The following is a 19,801-nucleotide window of genomic DNA, read 5'->3' on the forward strand; positions in this document are numbered from 1 at the left end:
CTCCCCGGCTGCCGGGGCTCTGGTTTGGCCCATCGGCCCTGCAGTGGGTGCAGAGCCGGCATGGGCACTAGATGGAGCCAGAGGCTGCTTCACAGGGATCCCATCCTGCCGCTGGGAGGGCGAGGAGGAGCCGAGTCTTCGCGCCTTGCTCTCCTTTCCCTGGCTTTTGCGGCTGATGTGAGGATAAGGAGGCTCCCGTGATGACAGATCTCAGCTCACTCTGTGCGCACCGGTGGGGAGGCCTCTGTGCCGGGATAGGAGAGAGCTCCATATGCTAGCTGTGAATCTGGAGCTGGGGGAGCACGTTGCTGATGCCTTCATGGCAAAAATTTCCCTCGCACCTTGAGGATTTGGAGTGAGGTGGACTGACACCTCCCCACTATTCTTAGGGGAGGCAGTGGAGAGCTGGGCAGTAGCCCAGCATAGCACTGGAAGGAGAGAAGGTGTGTATCAGCCACACCTCATCCCAGACCTGCCACACTCCCTCTTCTACTCCAAATTAAAGAAGCCCATTACCCACTGGTGCCTCACACCTTCAGCTGCAGCACCCTGTCCTCTTTACCTGCCCTTCCCTCCTAGGTCTGCCTGAAGTCCTGATGCTCACGTCAGCTTCGAATCAAGCACAGGCATCTTGAGTGTGTCTCAAGAAAACCTTTATTTCTTAACAAATTTTGAGTATTGCTGTGTTGCAAGCTTGTTTTCAGCTTTTCAGGGTCTCAAAAATGCTCATGAAATACTCTTGAGACTTTCTGAGGAAAGAGGTTTTGGGTGAGCAAAGCAGGATGCCAACGGACCAAATGTTTTTATCCTGGTTACCCAATCTCTCAGGAAGCCAACAGAATTGCATCATAAACCCATGATATATTATTACACAAACCACAAATTAAGCTATATATTTTTTTTCAGCACTGCACAACATTTCAGCTTTTGATTTCCACATGAAAATACAAGGCCTTTCACAGCCTTAACAAAACTGGCAATTATGTACTGAAAAATTGTATTCTTGGCAATTTTTGAGCTAAGAGGTGTTCAGCAAGTCGTGTGCCTGCTGCTCCCCTCATCACATGCAGCCAACTCCCTTCCTCTTCTCCCCATTCCCCATTCTCCCTTCTCTTCTCCCCTATTCCTTGCAGTGGAGCTGCAGCAGGGAAGGAGCAGGAGCCAAAGCCACTAGGATGGAGTTGAGAGGGTTTGAGCAGAGTCAGACAGGCTCGTGGGTGCCATTTCTGTGCCACCTTCCTCTGCCTGCCTGCTTCTAGGACAGATGGTGATGCTGGCCATCTCTTAGCATGGCCCAAAAAAGGGGTCAGTGGGAGCTCCAGGGCTTGCTCACCCCTGAAAGGGCTGCAGTAGACTGGGGACCCCCAAGCACAGGGGGCTGGTGAAGACATTGCTTGAGGAATTTTTAAAATCCCCATTGGTTCTTTTACTCCCATTTTTAAAATCCACATTGGTTCTTTTACTCACAGTCCTGCTGTCTCATCCAAAAAGCCCTGTCCACCCTGCCTAACTTCCCTGCACATCTAATTTCTTCACACCTTCATGTTTTTCATGTTCTGCATGTTTGTCTTGGAGGCCAGGCTCTCAGCCACCTGCCCATCTCCTTGTCCACTCTGTTCTCATTTCAGCTGGCTGTTTTAGAATTGTACCTTCTGGAGACTGGGGACAATCCAGGCAGGCAAAGTCATGCAGCTGCTCTTGGTTTGCATGGCAGAACAGAGAAGTAAGAAACAGCAAAGTCAGGGTGACTTTGGTTCAAGCAGGGCGATGACTTTGAGGCAGATTTAGCAATGTGACAGAGCCAGGCTGTGTGTCCCAGGCTCTGCCTTGCAGGGATGCTTGCGCGTGCTGACACTGGGGATGCTGCCCCAGCCAAAACCCAGGCAAAACTGAGGTGCTTGCAGATTTTAAATCAACAGAGTCAGAGGCTGGCAGAGATGCCAGAAGCCCATGACTGAACAGGTTATCCGTGATGAGCAGGCACACAGGCCCAGGGAGCAGCTCAGCCTCATGGCAGCAGGGATTTGCCCACATCCCTGGCGTGTGGTTGCTGACAGGTTGGGCTGGATAACCCTGTGGGGCACAGGAGCAGAACACCCCAAACTCATCCACAGGGAAGCTGGGAGCTGCATGGGCTGGATCAGATCCCAGGGGAAGGGAGATGAAAGGTAATGAATAGACTGACACCACACACCCCCTCCATATGCTAGGGAACCCTCCAGCTGCAGAGGGAGCAGAAGCTGCGCCTCACCCTGGACAGGAAGGGATTCTGTTGGGAAGCAAAACCTGATTTTGCTTATGCACACCAACATGTCCATGCCCACATCCTCCCAAGCTCCGCATCCCTGGTGTTCATCTGGCTTGGCCAGGATTTTCTGCAGTGCCTGGTAGGACTGGGGTCACAGGCTGGCTGGTACTCACTGTGCCCTCCAGCTCCATGCCCAGCCTTGGCCCATTGTCTTCACCTAGGCATGGCTCAAAGGCAAACAGTGAGCCAAGCAGGGACAGGTAAAAAAGGACATGGAGCAAATGCATTTGCATGAGAAGAAAACGAGAAAGAGGAAAAAAGAATGCCAGAAAGCAGCTTTCTGTGGTTTTCCACAGCCCTTGGTGCCTAACTACCTGTGCAAGAGTGGAACCTTGGAGACAGTGCTGTGGATGCAAAGAGAAGTCTGCAGTTTGGATGCCATCTGTAACATACCCACTGTAACACATTACCTGCTGAAATCGACATTTGCAGTTCATCAGGCCCACACTGAGAGCATTAGTGAGCCTAACCGAGGGTCTTGCTGAGCTGCTGATGGCAATTTTTAACTGAGCTGGGAAAACTGGGGTAACTCCAAAGGACTGAAGAACAGAAATCACTCCAGTCATTAAAAAAAAAAAAAAAAAAAAAAAAAAAAAAAAAAAAAAGGTTGACCCAGAAAACTCTAGATTACTGATAATACCAGAAAGAAATTACAGAATAATTATTTTTATTCTATCAGCAGAGAATACTGAAAAAATGTATTTACTACTGATATCCGTGTCTCAGGTAAGGAAAGTGTTGCTTTGCAAACTTGTCATCACCTTCAGCATGATTATATGTCTGGCTGATTCAGATCAACACCGCTGGTATGACACCCTTACCTGGAAGCTGCCACGAGATAATGCTAACAGTATTTGCATAAATCGTGGCATTGCTGCTAAGAGGGGTGAAACAATCAGTTTTCCGTGTCCACAGATGAAGGAAGGTCAGAGCTGCTGCCAATGGTCTTTCCAGATCTACTTTTTGTGTTGCCCCTATATTTATTTTATTTGAATATTTATCTTGGCATGCCAAGCCAGCGTGTTTTGCACCAGAGGCATCAAAGGTGTGCTTGTTAGCCAGGAGCAGTGGGGATCCCCAGGGCTGATTGCAAGGGCCACCGTGATAAGAAGTGTTTACTAAAAAAAATTTGGGATAATGCTAAGCTTGGTAGGGTAGTAGCTATTGAAGGGGACAAATCTCAGAGGTGGTTAAGAATTGTCTGATTAAAAGACCACATTACAGCAAAATTACTTGAAGTAATTACTTTGAGAATTTTAGGAAGGGGCAGTCTTGTCACTTATTACTCTGCACATCCTCTGGCCACCCTGACACTTGATCAGCAGCAGTGTGGGATTCATTTCAAGACCCTTGATCAAACCGTGGAAGCCAGGGGAGCCTGGCAGGAGTCCCAGCAGCTCTTTGTTGATGATTCACTGTTGCAAACCAGCACTTGGGTTCCTGCCTCGCCGGCACCACGCCCTCCTCACAGCAAGTTACATCCCAGCCTTTCTTCCTGAGCAGACCTGTCATCTCAATAACTGAAACCAGGAGTGTTTGGCAAGTGGGTCTTCCGTGTTAATCAGCACCTAATAAAGCTGCTTAGGGTGCCCCAACATAGGCAGGAGTGCTTGGTGCCCACCCCTTGCCAGACTCTGCATCCTCCTGCCTGGGAGGTGGCAAAGCTCTCCAGAATGTGCCCAGTGCCAGGCTATTAAGTGGCAGAACAAGAGCCAGGCTGTCCAGGCCACTCCATCACAGGGGAGGGCACAGCAGCCCTAGTTGTGCTCAGGGTGCCTGGAGGTGGCTTGTCCTCACGAGGAGGGACACATTAAGCATGAAAATTCAGCAATTGGTGCTCCGAGACTGTAACAGGGAAATTCTGCCAAATAGCTGTTATTTCACATGCACAGCCTGCCATCACCTGGCTTAACTCTGCTAGGAGGCTCTCAGATACCAGTTTAAGCCAGGTATCCTCAAGATGGCCATTGAGCTCAAGGTGTCAGCCCAGTGACTTGAGGCCACTGGCTCCCAGCCCCAGGCTCTGGGAGGAGCAGGAGGACAGCCCTTGTTTCACAATATCACACTCTCTCTGCACGCATCAGCTCCCGGGAGGAGTGCTCTGGGAGCCATTACCCAGCAGAGTTATTAAATGCATCTTTTATCACATTAACTGTTTCCCTCTGACATCCAACAGTGCTTGGCCAGCTGCCAGCACCTCCTTTCCACTTTTAACAGCCCTACAGCCATCCCCAGTACTCCAGGCTAGTTTCTCCAGGCCCAGCTCTTGCCCTGGGGCCAACAAGCTGTTTGCATTATTATACAACTCACTTCCACGTGTCAGTGTAAAACAAAACACCTTTCAGACATCTCTCCAGCCACGGGATGCTCAACTGCTCTCCAAAGGCCAGGGCACAGTGGGGCCGTTGTAAAGAAGCTTCTGTGACAGGAATTATTTATTTCCTTTCCCAGTGGGTGCAGGACTGGCTCACCTGGCTGAGGTTTATGTACCCCAGAGGAGAGGGTACACCTGCAGAGCTGCCCCATGTGAATCTGCCATGTCCCCTGTGCTGCCCGGGGGCTCACTGCTGTCCCACAGGCAAGGCATGAGCTCCTGGGAGCAGGGGAAGTGGTGGCTGCTTCTTGCCCCATCACTGCCAGCTCATGTCTCTGGCATTGCGACAGAGCTGGCCACAGCTTTGTTGCTGTTCTGAGAACTTGTAGGACAGGAAGGCCTAAAGGGCTGGGCATGAAGACATCACCATGCCTACATTTCTGTCTGGTGTATGGAGAGCCCCTTCAGCCTTCTGGGGTAACCCATATCCCTCCAGGAGCTCCTACCATCACACAACTTTGCACAATTCATTGCACTTCTATTTCCAGGTATTCCTGCACTGCTTGTGCCATCACCAGCTCTGAGAGCTGATGGAGAAGATGAAAAGCATCACTGACACCTCCACAGAAGCCCATCGGCATGGCACACGGGTATTCCCTGAGAATATGGGCCTACTCAGCCACTCAGTCCCTCTGCCACCCACCTGGAGGCAGATTGTTCACATCAGGCATGCTCAGACCTCTGACATGAAGTCACTGCAATTAGCCAGGTGAGGGTTTATTTTGCTGCAGTGGGTGTGTAGCTGCCTTTCCCAGGACATGAAGAAAGGCAGGTGACACCGCAGCCAGGGCAGCTGGCTCTGAGCCAGGCAGGCTGCTCCCCCAGGGCCTGCCCTGCCTGAGAAAGAGCTCGTTCCAGCTTGTCCCACAGCCCCTTTTAGCCTGGCAGGCTGGGGCTTGGCTTGCCGGGCTGCCTGTGTCCCGGGAGTGCCTCCCGCTCCTGCCCTGTGATTCAGGGTTTAGGACTGTAGCGAGGTCTAGAATTAGCTTCATTGTTTCTGTGCTGGGGCACACGCTCTGGGCAATGCAGCACGCCTTGCACAATTGACTTCATTATATCTGAACCAGCAATTATGCTGCTGCTGCTCAGCTGCAGCAGAAAACTTCTGTCCGATCACTACTGTGCCCTACATCCCAGAAGGTCTCTGGAAGTAAATGCCATGTGTGGGTTGCTGAAGATGTTCAGTGAGGCCTTTATTGAATCTCTTCTTGGTCTTCTGATTCTCCCCATTCTTTACTTGCAGGCTGTGACATCTGGCCTTCCTTCTTTCTCATCTCTGGATTGGCTCTACCTACTCCAGATGAAGGATGAGGCCCTCAGAGGGCCCTCTCTGACCTAGACAAGGCATGCATATCTTAAGGAACGGCAGAGGGAACATCTTCTGCCCATGCTGTGCTAGACTTTTTCAGGATGGCAAAGTATGTCCCAAGTGCTGCCATAGTAGAATCTCAACAGCACTGGGACATATGCTGCTGGGCCATCAGCAGGAGCCATCTGTGCTTTAGGGACCCTGCACAATGCTCAGTGGGACTCTGCTGAAGCAGTTGGCATCACAAGGGCCTTGCTGGAACTCACATCTGCAACATGCAGTCGAGCTCCATGCTTTCAGCAGACTTATTGGTTGCACCAGCCAACCTTGTCCAGCCTGTGCCACTGCTGGAGAGCAAACTGCACAGGGCACTGATGGGCTGGAGGTACATCCTGGCTTCTCCACCTCCCCACCTGCTAAGAGGATTAAGGGCAGAGCAAGGACAGAGGAGGGGTAAGCAGGGCAAGCATGGATACAACCTCTTTGGGAAGCTCCTGGCTGAGATTAGAGACACAGACAGGAGCCCTGCTCCTGAAGCACCTCTCACCATCTGGTCTTTGCTTTAAAGTGGGGGGCACAGTGGGCTTCCTTGCCAAACCCACAGCACAGCTGTGCTCTGTTCTACATTCCCAAGAAGAACATGTCCCCAAACTGCCCCATTACACTGTTTGTTCTGCCTGGAGCAGGCAGGGTGGAACTGAGGTCTGAAAACCGGAACAATAGTTTGGGCTTTCCTCAGCAAAGAGAGCAGGGAACTGGGGTGTGGATGGGAGGTACCAGGCTGGGCTCTGAACTCATCTCCTCCCCAGTTTCAGCTCTGGGTTCTTTAGGTGTGGCAGTCTTTAACATACTTCTGGGAGACAGCTATAGAGAGAGAGGCTTTGTTTGGGTAACTGCAAGCTCTGCTCAGAGGTGTTCCTGCACCAGCAGGTACCTGCCAAGAGCTGGCTGGTTTCTGACAGTGGCAAGCAGGGGCTTCCCTGGCAGCAGGCAGGGCTCTGCCCCTCAGGTATCTTCAGTGTTTTCCCCATCCTTCACTAAAGAGATGGTTGAATTCTGACTATATAGCCTAGAATTTTCCTTGCTTGCTATTTGCATCTCTCTGGTTGCTGATGCAGGATCTAACTATGTTCTGAGCATCGATGAAAATGTTTCCTGAGCAATTCTTGTAATCATGTGGCTTCTGATGTTGTCTGAAAACATTTGCAAGGCTTTCTTAGATGTGTGGGTAAGATCCCTGCAAGAGAGGGGTTGCCTCAGGACAAATCCAGCCAGAGTGAGCTCAGCCTCTGCTGTGTGCTTTCAGGCTGCTGCTACCAGCATCTGGCAGAGCAGTTAGGCACTGACAAGATGCAGCTGATTGGTGCTCCCTGGATTTAGCCAGATGTTCTTAAGCATTTCAAAAAAGCTTAGACATCTGTTTGGGCATTTCAGATCAGAGGCACGTGGGGATGCGCAGCTCCCAATGACTCACGGCTCTCTTGTCAGTTGTTCCCACTCTGATTGCCCAACTAAACAGCCTCTGAGTGGGCATTTTCACTGTGAACACGCATTTGCAGCATTGACAAATCAGGAACATTTCACTCTCAACTCTCCACCACCATGGTACATAAACTGATCCATGATTTTGCACCCCTGAGTACCACCAAATTGTTATATGAATCTTCAGAATTTGGGTGAACTGCACAGCCTGACATGCTGCTGGCTGCCTAGCTCTGCTTCCAAGCACGCTGAAGGTATTCATGCTATAAATGCCCCGGAATTAATTGGCACCGTGGAATTAAGGAGGGTTCCAGGACACACCCAGTGAGAAGTGACTCCCTGGCATCCACTACGTGTTACAATGAACACCTTGGTGAAGATTTTTACAGGGAAAATGATACCATCACTCATTTTCACTCCAATTAACTTCTGGGGCTCAAATTTTGATGCCTCAGTGCTACCGATTACTCTCTCACTCTCATGGACTGTCTGCATCAGCATGGTCTGTGTTATCTAGTGATCTCTGAGGTCACTCAAAGGACATTTATGCCACAGGGAGGCATTTCCAGAGTTATCCAGTCACCACAGAATCCTCTGCAGGTTCAGCAGCACTTACTACCTGGGGCATTTCTGTGGGGAAAAAAAAAAAACCACAAAACCAAAAAACACAAAATTCAATATTTTCCCATCAACTTGATTAAACCCACTCTGATCCTCTGGCTCAGCCATTTCAGCAGGTCTCAAAAATGTGTTGCTTAGACACCAGCACAGGCTTTGCAGCAGTGCTCTTGCAATCAGTCACTTTTCACATGCTCATCAGTGAAGGTGACACTTTCCAGGTGACTCAGGCACAAAGAAAGGCTATTGTGGGTGGATGATTTAGGTCCAGCTTTCAACTTTCAGATCAAGCTGAGAGATGACAGCACTTTTCAGTGAAAAATCATTAAGTCAGAATGCTGAGGCAGATGCAGGGCTGGTTCTGCACCACAGTGGATGCTTTGAGTATTTTGGAAGGGATAGGACACATTATTCATTGTAGTAAGGCCAGACATCAGTGAAGTCACTGTAGATTCCAATAAAACCCCTCCAAGGTGCTCCAAGCTCTCCCTGCACCCTCACTATTCATTTCATAAAGCTTTGTGAGATCAGATCAAACCAGTGAAGGTAATGCAGAGCCAGGATGGAGAAGCAGCCCTGTGGCAGGCAGGGCTTTCAACACAGCCCTGGGGCACAACTGTGCTTGAGGGGCTTGACACAAAGGACAGGATTGAGTTTTCCTGCTTTTTTTCTCAGTGATCTCCAAAGAGGTTAGGAAAGTTTGGGCTCGTCTCTGGAGGGTTTCCTCCACCAGTATTTCCTTCAGAAATTCTCCCAGGTGTTTTTCAAGAAGCCTTGGGTGGCTTCTTGAGACCTGGCTCACTGCTTGCTCAAGGATCACATCAGCATCTAAGCCTACCAGGAGGGGGGACCTGGGCCAAGCTCTTTGCTGGTTTTCCCGCTTCAACCCCCGAAGTCTCTCCTGGTTGTGCCTGGATGGTGCCTTTCACCAGCAGGACACCAAGCTGGAAGGTGCCCTCTCTGTTCTTCAGCAGCACCCCTCTGCCAAGACTGGCAAGCACAGCAGGAACAGCACTTATGCCCCACTGCCCTTTCTTCGGGGGGACCACCGGGTGCCCCACTCAGGGGATGCTGCTCCCCGAATGTCCCACCAGTGCACCCGCCAGACAGGACAGCCCCATTTATGCAAATCTATGCAAATGTTCACAATGCACGCAAATCTATGAAAGCGCTTGGGGCCGTCTCGGGCGGGGCGGCCCGCCCCGGAGCGCCGGTGCCGCCCCCGGTATAAGGCGGCGGCGGCGGGGCCGTCCCGGAGCGCGGAGCTGCGGCAGTTCGGGGACAGGCGGCTCGTGCGGCAGCGGCGGCATCATGGTGAGTGCCAGCCCCGGCTGCTCCCTGCCCCCGGTCCCGCCGGTGCTCCCCGCAGCGGGCCGGGCTCTCCGCGCCTTCCCGGAGGGCTCTGCCCGGAGCCCAGCAATGCGGGCAGCTGGCCACGGGAGCGCCCGCTGTGCTCGCCCTACCTTTGCCTGGCTTCAGCCTCTTCCTGCGCTGCTCCCTGCCCTGCTCTCAGCAGCCTCCCTTCTTTAGGCATCCCCTTGTACCCGTGGCAAGGAGGCCACCAGCGAGTCCCCCGGCTGCGGACACGCCGCGTCTCATCCCTCTGCAACTTTGAGTAGTGTCGGCTCCTGCCCGTGTCCCGCGGTGCCAACCCCGGTGCGGGGAGTCTGCCAGCCCCCCACGCTGCCGGCCCGCAGCTGAGCTCCGGCAGTAAGCTGTGGCTTCCTTCACCCACTGCCCTGCTCCAAGGGTGGGCATCACGGTGGGTGGGCTTCCAGGCTGCCCTGCCGCCGTGGTTCTGCGGCCATCTCTGGCTCATGAGCTCTCCAGCTGCCCTGGAGAGCATCTCAGCCCCAAGGTTTCCCGGGCACCCTGCCTGCTGTCCCACGCTCCCAGCCCTTCCTGTGCCAGACTTTGCCGTGGAGAAAGCAGAGTCTACTGGCTGGAGAGCAGCAGTGCTGTGTCCTGGTGCTGCTGGGGTCTGCCCAGCCTGGTGTCAGCACTGGGTCCCACGGAGCAGGTCCTGGCTGCTGCTTGTTGTTGGGCTGAAGTGCAGTGAGCAGCATAACCCTCTGCCACCCCCATGCTAAATCACAGGGTCCTTTGCCAGGGAGCACTCCTCTCTCATCTCCTCTTCCTTGAGGTGCTTGCATCTGTGCCAAATGTTTTCTGTGCCCTTCTGTAGAGGATCTTGGAAGACTTACCTCAGGCCTTAAGTCCTCAGGTCTTACCCTTGGCTCCTTGCGTTACACAACATTTATGGACCTGCTGGGAGGGATAGGTGGGGTATTGCTTTGCTCTTCTTGTACCTCAGCTTTGGGAAAGGCGAAGACATGGCCTTCTGCCTCTTATCATGGCTATCAAGGGCTTATTTTTTTGCCATCCTTCACTGTCACTGCTGGCTCTGAGAGCACTTTAGATGCAGAGAGCCAGGACATGCTGCATCCTGTGCAACTTTGTGGGACAGCAGCCATTGCCCTGCTCCTGTAAAATGGCTGGTTCCACCAGCTTCCTGCCAGCTGACTCATACTGGGGCACCACGGCTCTGGGAATCCGCCTTGATTTGGATGCTCCTCTGACTCAGTTGTGCCTGATGACACATCCAAATCCTTGGCAACAGCAGGTCTAAGACTGAATACTTTCATTCTTACCAAAAGAACTGCAGGCTCTGGGGTGCCTCATCTGAAGGGAGTGAGGTGGTAGAGTCCACTATCACCTGGCTTCTCCTGGGGGACCCTTGAAGCTGTGAGCTAGGAGACCCTCCCACCTCAGCCTTTCTGTTGACTTAAAAAGTGCAGCTAATGCTTCCTCCCCCTCTAGAGCTAATTTAGGGAAGCTGAGCCTCAGAGCATGGCAAACATTCATGTTTGTAAATCCCTCCTCTTGCTGGGCACCCATCCTCAGTGCCCTCAGTTCCCAGTGTCCTGGTGGTGCTCAGCCATCTCAGCCTCCAGCTCTGTTGTTGGAATAGCAACAGGGCCTGTGCCAGATGCGTCAGGGCCTCAGTCCTTAAGCCACATGGATGTTTGGGCAATGGAGAAGATGCTCACTGGATGCTATCCAGGGCTGTGGGTGAGGCCAGTGCAGGAGATGGGTGGCTTGATATCCTGGGCTGCTGCAGATGGGTCTGCATCTCCTTGAGCCCCTGAGGTGGTCAGTGCAGTGATGAGAGGCAGAGCACTAGACTTGGGAGAAAGCAGAAAACAGAAATGGACACAGGCACCCCGGCACGAGGGCAGTGTGGCTTGCCCCAGTGCTTCCAGGGCTGTGCACTTCCTGCAGTGATTGCATTTCTGACCCTGCCTCCCCTCCGCAGCGCGAGTGCATCTCCGTGCATGTCGGCCAGGCCGGCGTCCAGATGGGCAACACGTGCTGGGAGCTGTACTGCCTGGAGCACGGCATCCAGCCCGACGGGCAGATGCCCAGCGACAAAACCATCGGCGGCGGGGACGACTCCTTCACCACCTTCTTCTGTGAGACTGGTGCTGGCAAGCATGTGCCACGGGCCATCTTCGTGGACCTGGAGCCCACCGTGATTGGTTAGTGCACCCCAACTGGGCTCTGATAGTGGTCATTATTTTGGGCAACAGCCCATTGCAGGACATTCCCAAGAGCGCTCCTGCTACCTTTCCCCAGATCCAGTTAGCAAATCAATTTTGCCACTCTCTCCTAGATGAGATTCGGGGAGGAGTCTACCGGCAGCTCTTCCACCCTGAACAGATGATAACTGGCAAGGAGGATGCTGCCAACAACTACGCCCGTGGGCACTACACCATTGGCAAGGAGATCATTGATCAAGTGCTGGACAGGATCCGTAAGCTGGTGAGTGACTGCAGAGAGGGGATGTGTCTCCCTGGACTGGGGTCCAGCATCATTCGGGGGCGGGAGCGTGGCGTGAGCTCTGCTGCACCTTGGGAGGAATCTGCAGCTACACAAACAAAAGTCTAAAACTTCCATCCAGCCAAGTCAGAGCTTGAGGGAACCTTACTTGTCTCTCTCCACAGGCTGACCAGTGCACAGGCCTCCAGGGCTTCCTGGTGTTTCGTAGTTTTGGAGGTGGCACTGGCTCTGGATTCACATCCCTGTTGATGGAGCGACTCTCCGTTGATTACGGCAAGAAGTCCAAGCTGGAATTCTCCATCTACCCAGCACCACAAGTCTCCACTGCTGTGGTGGAGCCCTACAACTCCATTCTCACCACCCACAGTACATTGGAGCACTCGGACTGTGCTTTCATGGTGGACAACGAGGCCATCTACGACATCTGCCGCCGCAACCTGGACATCGAGCGCCCAACCTACACCAACTTGAACAGACTCATCAGCCAGGTTGTGTCATCCATCACGGCATCACTACGGTTTGATGGAGCCCTGAATGTGGATCTGACCGAGTTCCAGACCAACCTGGTGCCCTACCCTCGCATTCACTTCCCCCTGGCCACCTACGCTCCTGTGGTTTCTGCTGAGAGAGCTTATCACGAGCAGCTGTCAGTCGCTGAAATCACCAACTCGTGCTTCGAGCCGGCTAACCAGATGGTGAAGTGTGACCCTCGCCATGGCAAGTACATGGCGTGCTGCCTGCTGTACCGCGGGGACGTGGTGCCCAAGGACGTCAACGCCGCCATCGCCACCATCAAGACCAAGCGCAGCATCCAGTTTGTGGACTGGTGCCCCACGGGCTTCAAGGTGGGCATCAACTACCAGCCCCCCACGGTGGTGCCAGGGGGGGACCTGGCCAAGGTGCAGCGCGCCGTCTGCATGCTCAGCAACACCACGGCCATCGCCGAGGCCTGGGCTCGCCTGGACCACAAGTTTGACCTGATGTACGCCAAGCGCGCCTTCGTGCACTGGTACGTGGGCGAGGGCATGGAGGAAGGGGAGTTCTCTGAGGCACGGGAAGACATGGCCGCTCTGGAGAAGGATTACGAGGAAGTGGGCCTGGACTCCTACGAGGATGATGATGAGGGTGAGGAGTAAAGAAGCTACAGGCCTAAAAAGGACCATGCTTCCTGCCCCTGTTGTCTGCAGAAACCCTTTGCAATAAACCATTTCAGATCTTCCCTGTGTCCCAGTATCCCCCCCAGCTGTATCGGTTTCTTGCCAGGTCAGGTGTGTGGTGAGTGCTTCAGCCCTGCTACTGGTGCTGCTATGCTTCCTCCCAGCTCTTCTCCAGCTGCAGATCTTCCCTTGTGTGAGAGCCCCATAGCAGAGGGATCTGTCCAGGACACATGGCAGGCTCTAGGAAGGTGCTGGAGCACGTCCACCAAAGGGATCTGCAGGAGTGCTGCTGATGTGATAGAAGTACCAAACTTAGGCATGGGGTCCTCTGTCTGGGAGTACCTCTGCCCTCAGCCTGCCCTTCTCTGCCAGTGCTCTGCCTTCCCCCTGGGGCATGTGGCCCCACTCTACCCGGCCCAGATCATCTTCTGCATTTGTCCCCATTCTGAGTCCTGTCACTGCCCTGCCTGCTGGTAAGGAATCCCAGCATCAGCTCCTAGCTCCAGCTGCAAACTGGAGATTTCTGTTACCCATTATCCAGTGTGCTGTTTCCAGAGATTAATTTTCCCCGCTTACCACTAATGCTCCAGCTATATCGACCCACGGGGGCTGTCCTCCCCTGCCCTCCTCCTCCCAGCATGCACCCGTGTCAGCTGGAGGGGAGAGTGGGGGCCAGCCCTGGCTGCTGGAGCACAGCCAGGCACTCATCCCTCGGCGCAGGGCTGCTGGCACCGCTCTGCTTGCCTGAGATTGGAGCGCCAGGCTCAGACTGAGTGGTGCCTGCTGCTGCTATGCCAGGGCAGGAGTCACTGCCCCTCACATCAGGTGCTGCTCTGATCCAGTCCTTATGTCTTGTCTGATTGTGGGGAAAGGAAGGAATCTGGTCCTTCTGAGTAATTTCATTGCTGACATCTTCCTGTGTCTTCACAGACATGACTGCCACCAGAAGGATGTAGGAGTTGGAATTGTGTCCTATAGCTTTTTCTAGAAGTTATCCTGCACCTCTGACCTGGACAAGGGACCCAGTAGTGTCTCCTGGCATGCTGCTGAGCAGCAGAGGCCCATCCATCACCATGGCCAGGGAGGGGTAGCTGTGTGACCCAAAGTCCTGGCATCAAAGACAGAGCCCTCTCCCTGCTCAGGCAATGCTCAAGGCTGATGTCCAGGCATCCTCAGTAGCAGGATCAGCCCTGGTCTTGGCAGGAGTGGCTGCACTGGCCAGGGCTCAAACAGAGCTGCTGCTCTGAATGTAGTCACAAGTTATTAACAGCAAGCAGGCTGCAATGACCCTTTTTTGGCAGCCCAGATTTGTCATGCAGATCTGCAGCCTCGCAGCGTTGTGCAGCACTGCCTGTCTGTCCCCACCGGGAGAGAAAGGCAAACCTTGGCTGGAGCCTCCCAGAGCATCGATGGCAAAGGGAGGTTTGGGGGACAAAATGGGCTCCTGATTCTGATTCGTGTCTCTATCGTGTTTCTCCTCCTTTCTCCTGATCTAGAGGCCCAGGGGGACTCGGGGTCTCCCCACATCCCTGGGGGAGCTGGTAGCAGAACGGGTTAGGGACTGTTCTACCTGCTCTGCCTCCGGTGCGGGTGGCTCAGCACGGCCCGTCACCCCTGCGGGCTGGTCCCCAGGCCTCCTGCCGACAGCCTGGGCCGCTGCCCCCGCCTTCCTTCGGGCAGAGAAGGGGGAGCAGCTTCGGGCCGCGCACCTCGGGGCTCCTCCGCAGCCGGGAGGACCCCGCCGGGCTCCCGCGGCCCCCGAGGGGGGACTCCCTCCCGCATGCAAGTGTACCCAAATGAGGGGGCGGGGCGGCACAAGCCCCTCCCACCTATAAGAGAGCGCTGCGGCGGGGATTGCAGCAGCCGCAGCTCCGCGCCGAGCCGCGCCGCACCGAGCCCGGGACAGCCCGCACCGCCCGCCGCAACATGGTGAGTGCGGGCCGGGGGCGGGCACGGCGGCGGGGGCGCGCCCGGACCCCCGGCAGTGCCCCCGCAGCGCCGTGCCCGCTGGAGCCGCCGCGACGCGCCCCCTCCTTCCCGCCGTGACCTTGGGCAGCGCTGCCGGCCCCTGCCCGGGGCAGCCGCGCCCCCATCGCGCTGTGCCCCCCTCCCCGCCGCCACCGGCACCGGGGCGCCTGCCCCCCCCGCCACCGGCACCGCCACCGGCGGCGCAGCGCGGGGGGGCGCTGGGACAGAGCGGGGTGACCTCTCCGGCGGGCAGCGGTGGCCGCGGATGGACGGGGACAGCTGCCGAGGGCGGAGGCGCCCTCCGGGCACCGGGGGCCGGAGCGGGGCGCTCGGCGGGGCTCTCCCCGCGGCAGCGCCCGCCCCATCGGGGCTGGCGGCGGGGAACGGCGGTGGGGGTCCCGTCGCTGCAGTCCCGTCCCGCGGGCGGCTGTTAGCGGCGGAGCGGGCTGCGGACGCTCTCGGGAGCGGGCAGTGGCCGCTGCCCTCGCCCGGGGCCGCAGCTTCTATATTTAGCGGCTCAGGAGTGGGCCGGGGCCGTGCCAGAAGGCGCAGCGCAGCGCTCTGCCCGCCCCAGCGCTGCCCGGGCCCTGCCGGGGAACCTGCCCCCGGCTGCCCTCCCTTCCTCCCCGTGGCTGGGGCTGCTCTTGGCCCTCCCGCAGCAAGAAGGAGCCCTTGTCCTCCCCGAGTGCTGCACCGGGGCACGGACCCCATCGCGGCTAAGGGCACTGTGCAGTCGGGGAATGCAGGAGTGAATTGCTCCAGGAGCTCGAGGCTGAGTCGGGGTGTCCTGCTCAGGGAGGCAGGGGTGCCGGGAGCAGTCAAACAGGGATGCTGGGACTAGCAGAGGCGGGTGCCAGGGACAGCAGAGGAGGGATGCTGGAGTAGCGGAACAGGCCTGCACCTCCTGAATGGAGTGCGTGAGGCACATCTCCAGCTCACAGCCTGTTCCTCACGGAGCGCTTCTGCCAACACGGGTTTTGCAGCACAGGGTTAAGACTGTGTAGCCCAGGGAATCTGTGCTGCCTCAGAAACTGCTGGTCTTCATTGCCAGCCCTTACCTGGCTGCCACCTACCACCCTTGTGTCCCCAAGGCCCCTGACCCCATGATACTGCTTATCTGGCTCTGGAGCAGCAGGCAGAGGGGTTTGCCCATGTTGATTGCCCCTGATGGGTTAAATGTGTGTACCTGTCAGCTGAGCTCCTCACTGGACTGCTGTTGCACAGGGAAGGGGCTGAGGCTGCCAGGGACCCCAGCAGAGTAGCTGAGCCTGGCTCTGCTCCTCTTACTGCTGGAGGACAGGCCCAGCCAGAGTCCATTGAACTGGTGGCCCCTAGTGAGGGCAGGGGCCAGAGGGATGCCAGATCTGGCTTTTGATCCAGCATGGTGCCTGTGCATGGCTGAGAGCAACGCCAGTTATGGGGAGTCCCTCAGGAGGTCACCCAAAGGAAAATGCCCTCTCTGGGACCACTGACCAGAGAAGGTCCGGTGTGGGTGACTGTGTGGCACTGGCACCAGCTAGAGCCCTCCCTGGAGCAGGCAGGACAGAGCTGTGCCAGGATGTGACCCTGCCTCCCCTCCGCAGCGCGAGTGCATCTCCGTGCACGTCGGCCAGGCCGGCGTCCAGATGGGCAACACGTGCTGGGAGCTGTACTGCCTGGAGCACGGCATCCAGCCCGACGGGCAGATGCCCAGCGACAAAACCATCGGCGGCGGGGACGACTCCTTCACCACCTTCTTCTGTGAGACTGGTGCTGGCAAGCATGTGCCACGGGCCATCTTCGTGGACCTGGAGCCCACCGTGATTGGTGAGGGCACCCCAACTGGGCTCTGATAGTGGTCATTATTTTGGGCAACAGCCCACTGCAGGACGCTCCTTGGAGTTCACACAGCCTGAGGTGCCCCAGGGGTGGGTAGCAGGCAGCTGGTACTCATGGTCTTCTGACAATATCCTGCACCGAGTTCGACCCGAGGGCCCTTTTTTTTTCCCCAGGAGAACCACAAACATGAGCACCTGCTTTTGTTCTTGAAGTGTCCTAGAGTCAGCAGTGCTTGTACCACATGTGCACAGAGAGAAACCAGCCCAACCGGCACGGCAGCTCCTGAAGGGTGGGACAAGCTGAGCTGCGCAGGGAGGTGGCAGCCACCTCCTCATGCCAGAGAAACTTGATGCTGGCGTTGGTTCTGCTGACGTGTGGGTCCTTGGCCATGCCACGGGGGCAGGCGGAGCCAAGGGGAGGGATGGCTGCTAGCACCCATGTGTCTGCTTGGCGGCCGGCTCAAAGCAGCTGCCTCCCCTGGGCTCAACCTGCCCCTGTTCTCTCCTAGATGAGGTTCGGGGAGGAGTCTACCGGCAGCTCTTCCACCCCGAGCAGCTCATTACTGGCAAGGAGGATGCTGCCAACAACTACGCCCGTGGGCACTACACCATCGGCAAAGAGATCATTGATCAGGTGCTGGACAGGATCCGTAAGCTGGTGAGTGACTGCAGAGAGGGGATATGTCTCCCTGGACTGGGGTCCAGCATCCTGCTGGGGCTCAGAACACACTGCAAGCCATGCTGCGCCCTGGGTGGGATCCACAGCTGACCAGGGCAGGGATACACCAGGTCCTGAAGGGACTTGTGGACAGCTGGACTGTCACAAGAAATGTATCTCAGAGTAATCTCTCGTCATCTCTCCACAGGCTGACCAGTGCACAGGCCTCCAGGGCTTCCTGGTGTTTCACAGTTTTGGAGGTGGCACCGGCTCTGGATTCACATCCCTGTTGATGGAGCGACTCTCCGTTGATTACGGCAAGAAATCCAAGCTGGAATTCTCCATCTACCCAGCACCACAAGTTTCCACTGCTGTGGTGGAGCCCTACAACTCCATTCTCACCACCCACACTACACTGGAGCACTCGGACTGTGCTTTCATGGTGGACAACGAGGCCATCTACGACATCTGCCGCCGCAACCTGGACATCGAGCGCCCAACCTACACCAACTTGAACAGACTCATCAGTCAGATTGTCTCTTCCATCACAGCGTCACTACGGTTTGATGGAGCCCTGAATGTGGATCTGACCGAGTTCCAGACCAACCTGGTGCCCTACCCTCGCATTCACTTCCCCCTGGCCACCTATGCCCCTGTCATCTCCGCAGAGAAGGCTTATCACGAGCAGCTGTCAGTCGCTGAAATCACCAACTCGTGCTTCGAGCCGGCTAACCAGATGGTGAAGTGTGACCCTCGCCATGGCAAGTACATGGCGTGCTGCCTGCTGTACCGCGGGGACGTGGTGCCCAAGGACGTCAACGCCGCCATCGCCACCATCAAGACCAAGCGCAGCATCCAGTTTGTGGACTGGTGCCCCACGGGCTTCAAGGTGGGCATCAACTACCAGCCCCCCACGGTGGTGCCAGGGGGGGACCTGGCCAAGGTGCAGCGCGCCGTCTGCATGCTCAGCAACACCACGGCCATCGCCGAGGCCTGGGCTCGCCTGGACCACAAGTTTGACCTGATGTACGCCAAGCGTGCCTTCGTGCACTGGTACGTGGGCGAGGGCATGGAGGAAGGGGAGTTCTCTGAGGCACGGGAAGACATGGCCGCTCTGGAGAAGGATTACGAGGAAGTGGGCCTGGACTCCTACGAGGATGAAGAAGAGGGTGAGGAGTAAAGAAGCCTCAGCCAAAAAAGGACCACGCTCCTTCCCTGTGTTACCTGCAAACCCTTTGCAATAAACCGTTTCAGAGCCTCTGTGTCTCCCAGTATCCCCCCAGCTGTATCGGTTTCTTGCCAGGTCAGGTGTGTGGTGAGTGCTTCAGCCCTGCTACTGGTGCTGCTATGCTTCCTCCCAGTGCTCTGCTCCAGCTCCAGCTTGCTACCTGTGCAGGTAAGAGCCCTGGGGTCTAGTCCCTGGTGCCCTGGCACACATCCCACCCCACTCGTTGCTCCAGCCAGGGGTGGGAACTGCTTCCTCTTGTGATATATGGCCCCGCATTGTATCCTGGAGCTCAGGAGAGCAGATTTAGTCTGAGCAAGAAAAGAACGGCAGCTTTTAGGTCTTCTCCTCAAGTGCAGCCCAAGGGTAGGTGGGCTTGCCTGGAAAGATAGTGGTTGAAGCAGTGGGAGCAGTGCAGCCCTGCCCCTGTGGTCACCATCCAGGGCGAGGAGTGTGCCCGGTCTCTGGTGCAGTGGGTGCACCCTGCAATGGCACCCAGCATGGCCGGACCCTGCGGCTGCTGTACTGCTGTGTGCGGTGAGAGGATTAAAGGAGGGCAATGCTCCCTGTCAAACTGCTTGTCTGCATCTCATTTTTTACCTCCTCTCTGTGGGTAGCCCACCTGCTGGAGCCCCAATGAGCCCCTCTAGCCAAGGCTCCCCCCTGGGCTGGGGATGTTCTCAGTGTTGGGGTGGTTGTGCTGTCCCCATGCTCTGCATACCCCCACCAGAGCAGAGCTGCTGCTCCTGCCTCCCAAGGTCCGGCAGCTTCCCAGTCTGGGCATCTCCCTCCCTCTTCATGGGCAGCAGAGTTCTGCCTGTACCCGTGCCGCTGCCTGCCTGCCTTTGCTGATCCCTGTCCCGCAGTGCCCAGCTCTGGAGGTTCTGAACAGCAGTGTCTGGCTCCAGCTGCAGTTGTGTTAGCTCCCAATAGGAGCATTCTGGGGCCAGGGATTAACTTTCCCTGCTTACTGCTAATGCTCTGGCTATGCTGCCCCGGCTGGCCTCCGCTGCCCTTCGCCTCCAGCAACGCTTGGCTGCCTAAC

At 56.1% G+C, this 19,801-nt stretch overlaps 2 protein-coding genes across 2 annotated transcripts; both read left to right on the top strand.

The window, feature by feature from the left end:
* The first annotated feature begins 9,370 nt into the window (after nucleotides 1-9,370).
* LOC131560499 (tubulin alpha-4A chain-like) lies at nucleotides 9,371-13,131 on the top strand. Its single transcript, XM_058809276.1, has 4 exons — nucleotides 9,371-9,405; nucleotides 11,408-11,630; nucleotides 11,765-11,913; nucleotides 12,096-13,131. The coding sequence occupies exons 1-4, from the start codon at nucleotides 9,403-9,405 to the stop codon at nucleotides 13,065-13,067; spliced, it is 1,347 nt and encodes a 448-aa protein (XP_058665259.1). The 5' UTR covers nucleotides 9,371-9,402; the 3' UTR covers nucleotides 13,068-13,131.
* Nucleotides 13,132-14,927: 1,796 nt separating this feature from the next.
* LOC131560483 (tubulin alpha-5 chain) lies at nucleotides 14,928-19,330 on the top strand. The gene is made up of 4 exons (XM_058809237.1): nucleotides 14,928-15,017; nucleotides 16,640-16,862; nucleotides 17,383-17,531; nucleotides 17,740-19,330. The coding sequence occupies exons 1-4, from the start codon at nucleotides 15,015-15,017 to the stop codon at nucleotides 18,709-18,711; spliced, it is 1,347 nt and encodes a 448-aa protein (XP_058665220.1). The 5' UTR covers nucleotides 14,928-15,014; the 3' UTR covers nucleotides 18,712-19,330.
* Nucleotides 19,331-19,801: the final 471 nt, after the last annotated feature.

This window comes from Ammospiza caudacuta, chromosome 8 (genome assembly GCF_027887145.1).
Source record: "Ammospiza caudacuta isolate bAmmCau1 chromosome 8, bAmmCau1.pri, whole genome shotgun sequence".
NCBI classification, from domain to species: Eukaryota; Metazoa; Chordata; class Aves; order Passeriformes; family Passerellidae; genus Ammospiza; species Ammospiza caudacuta.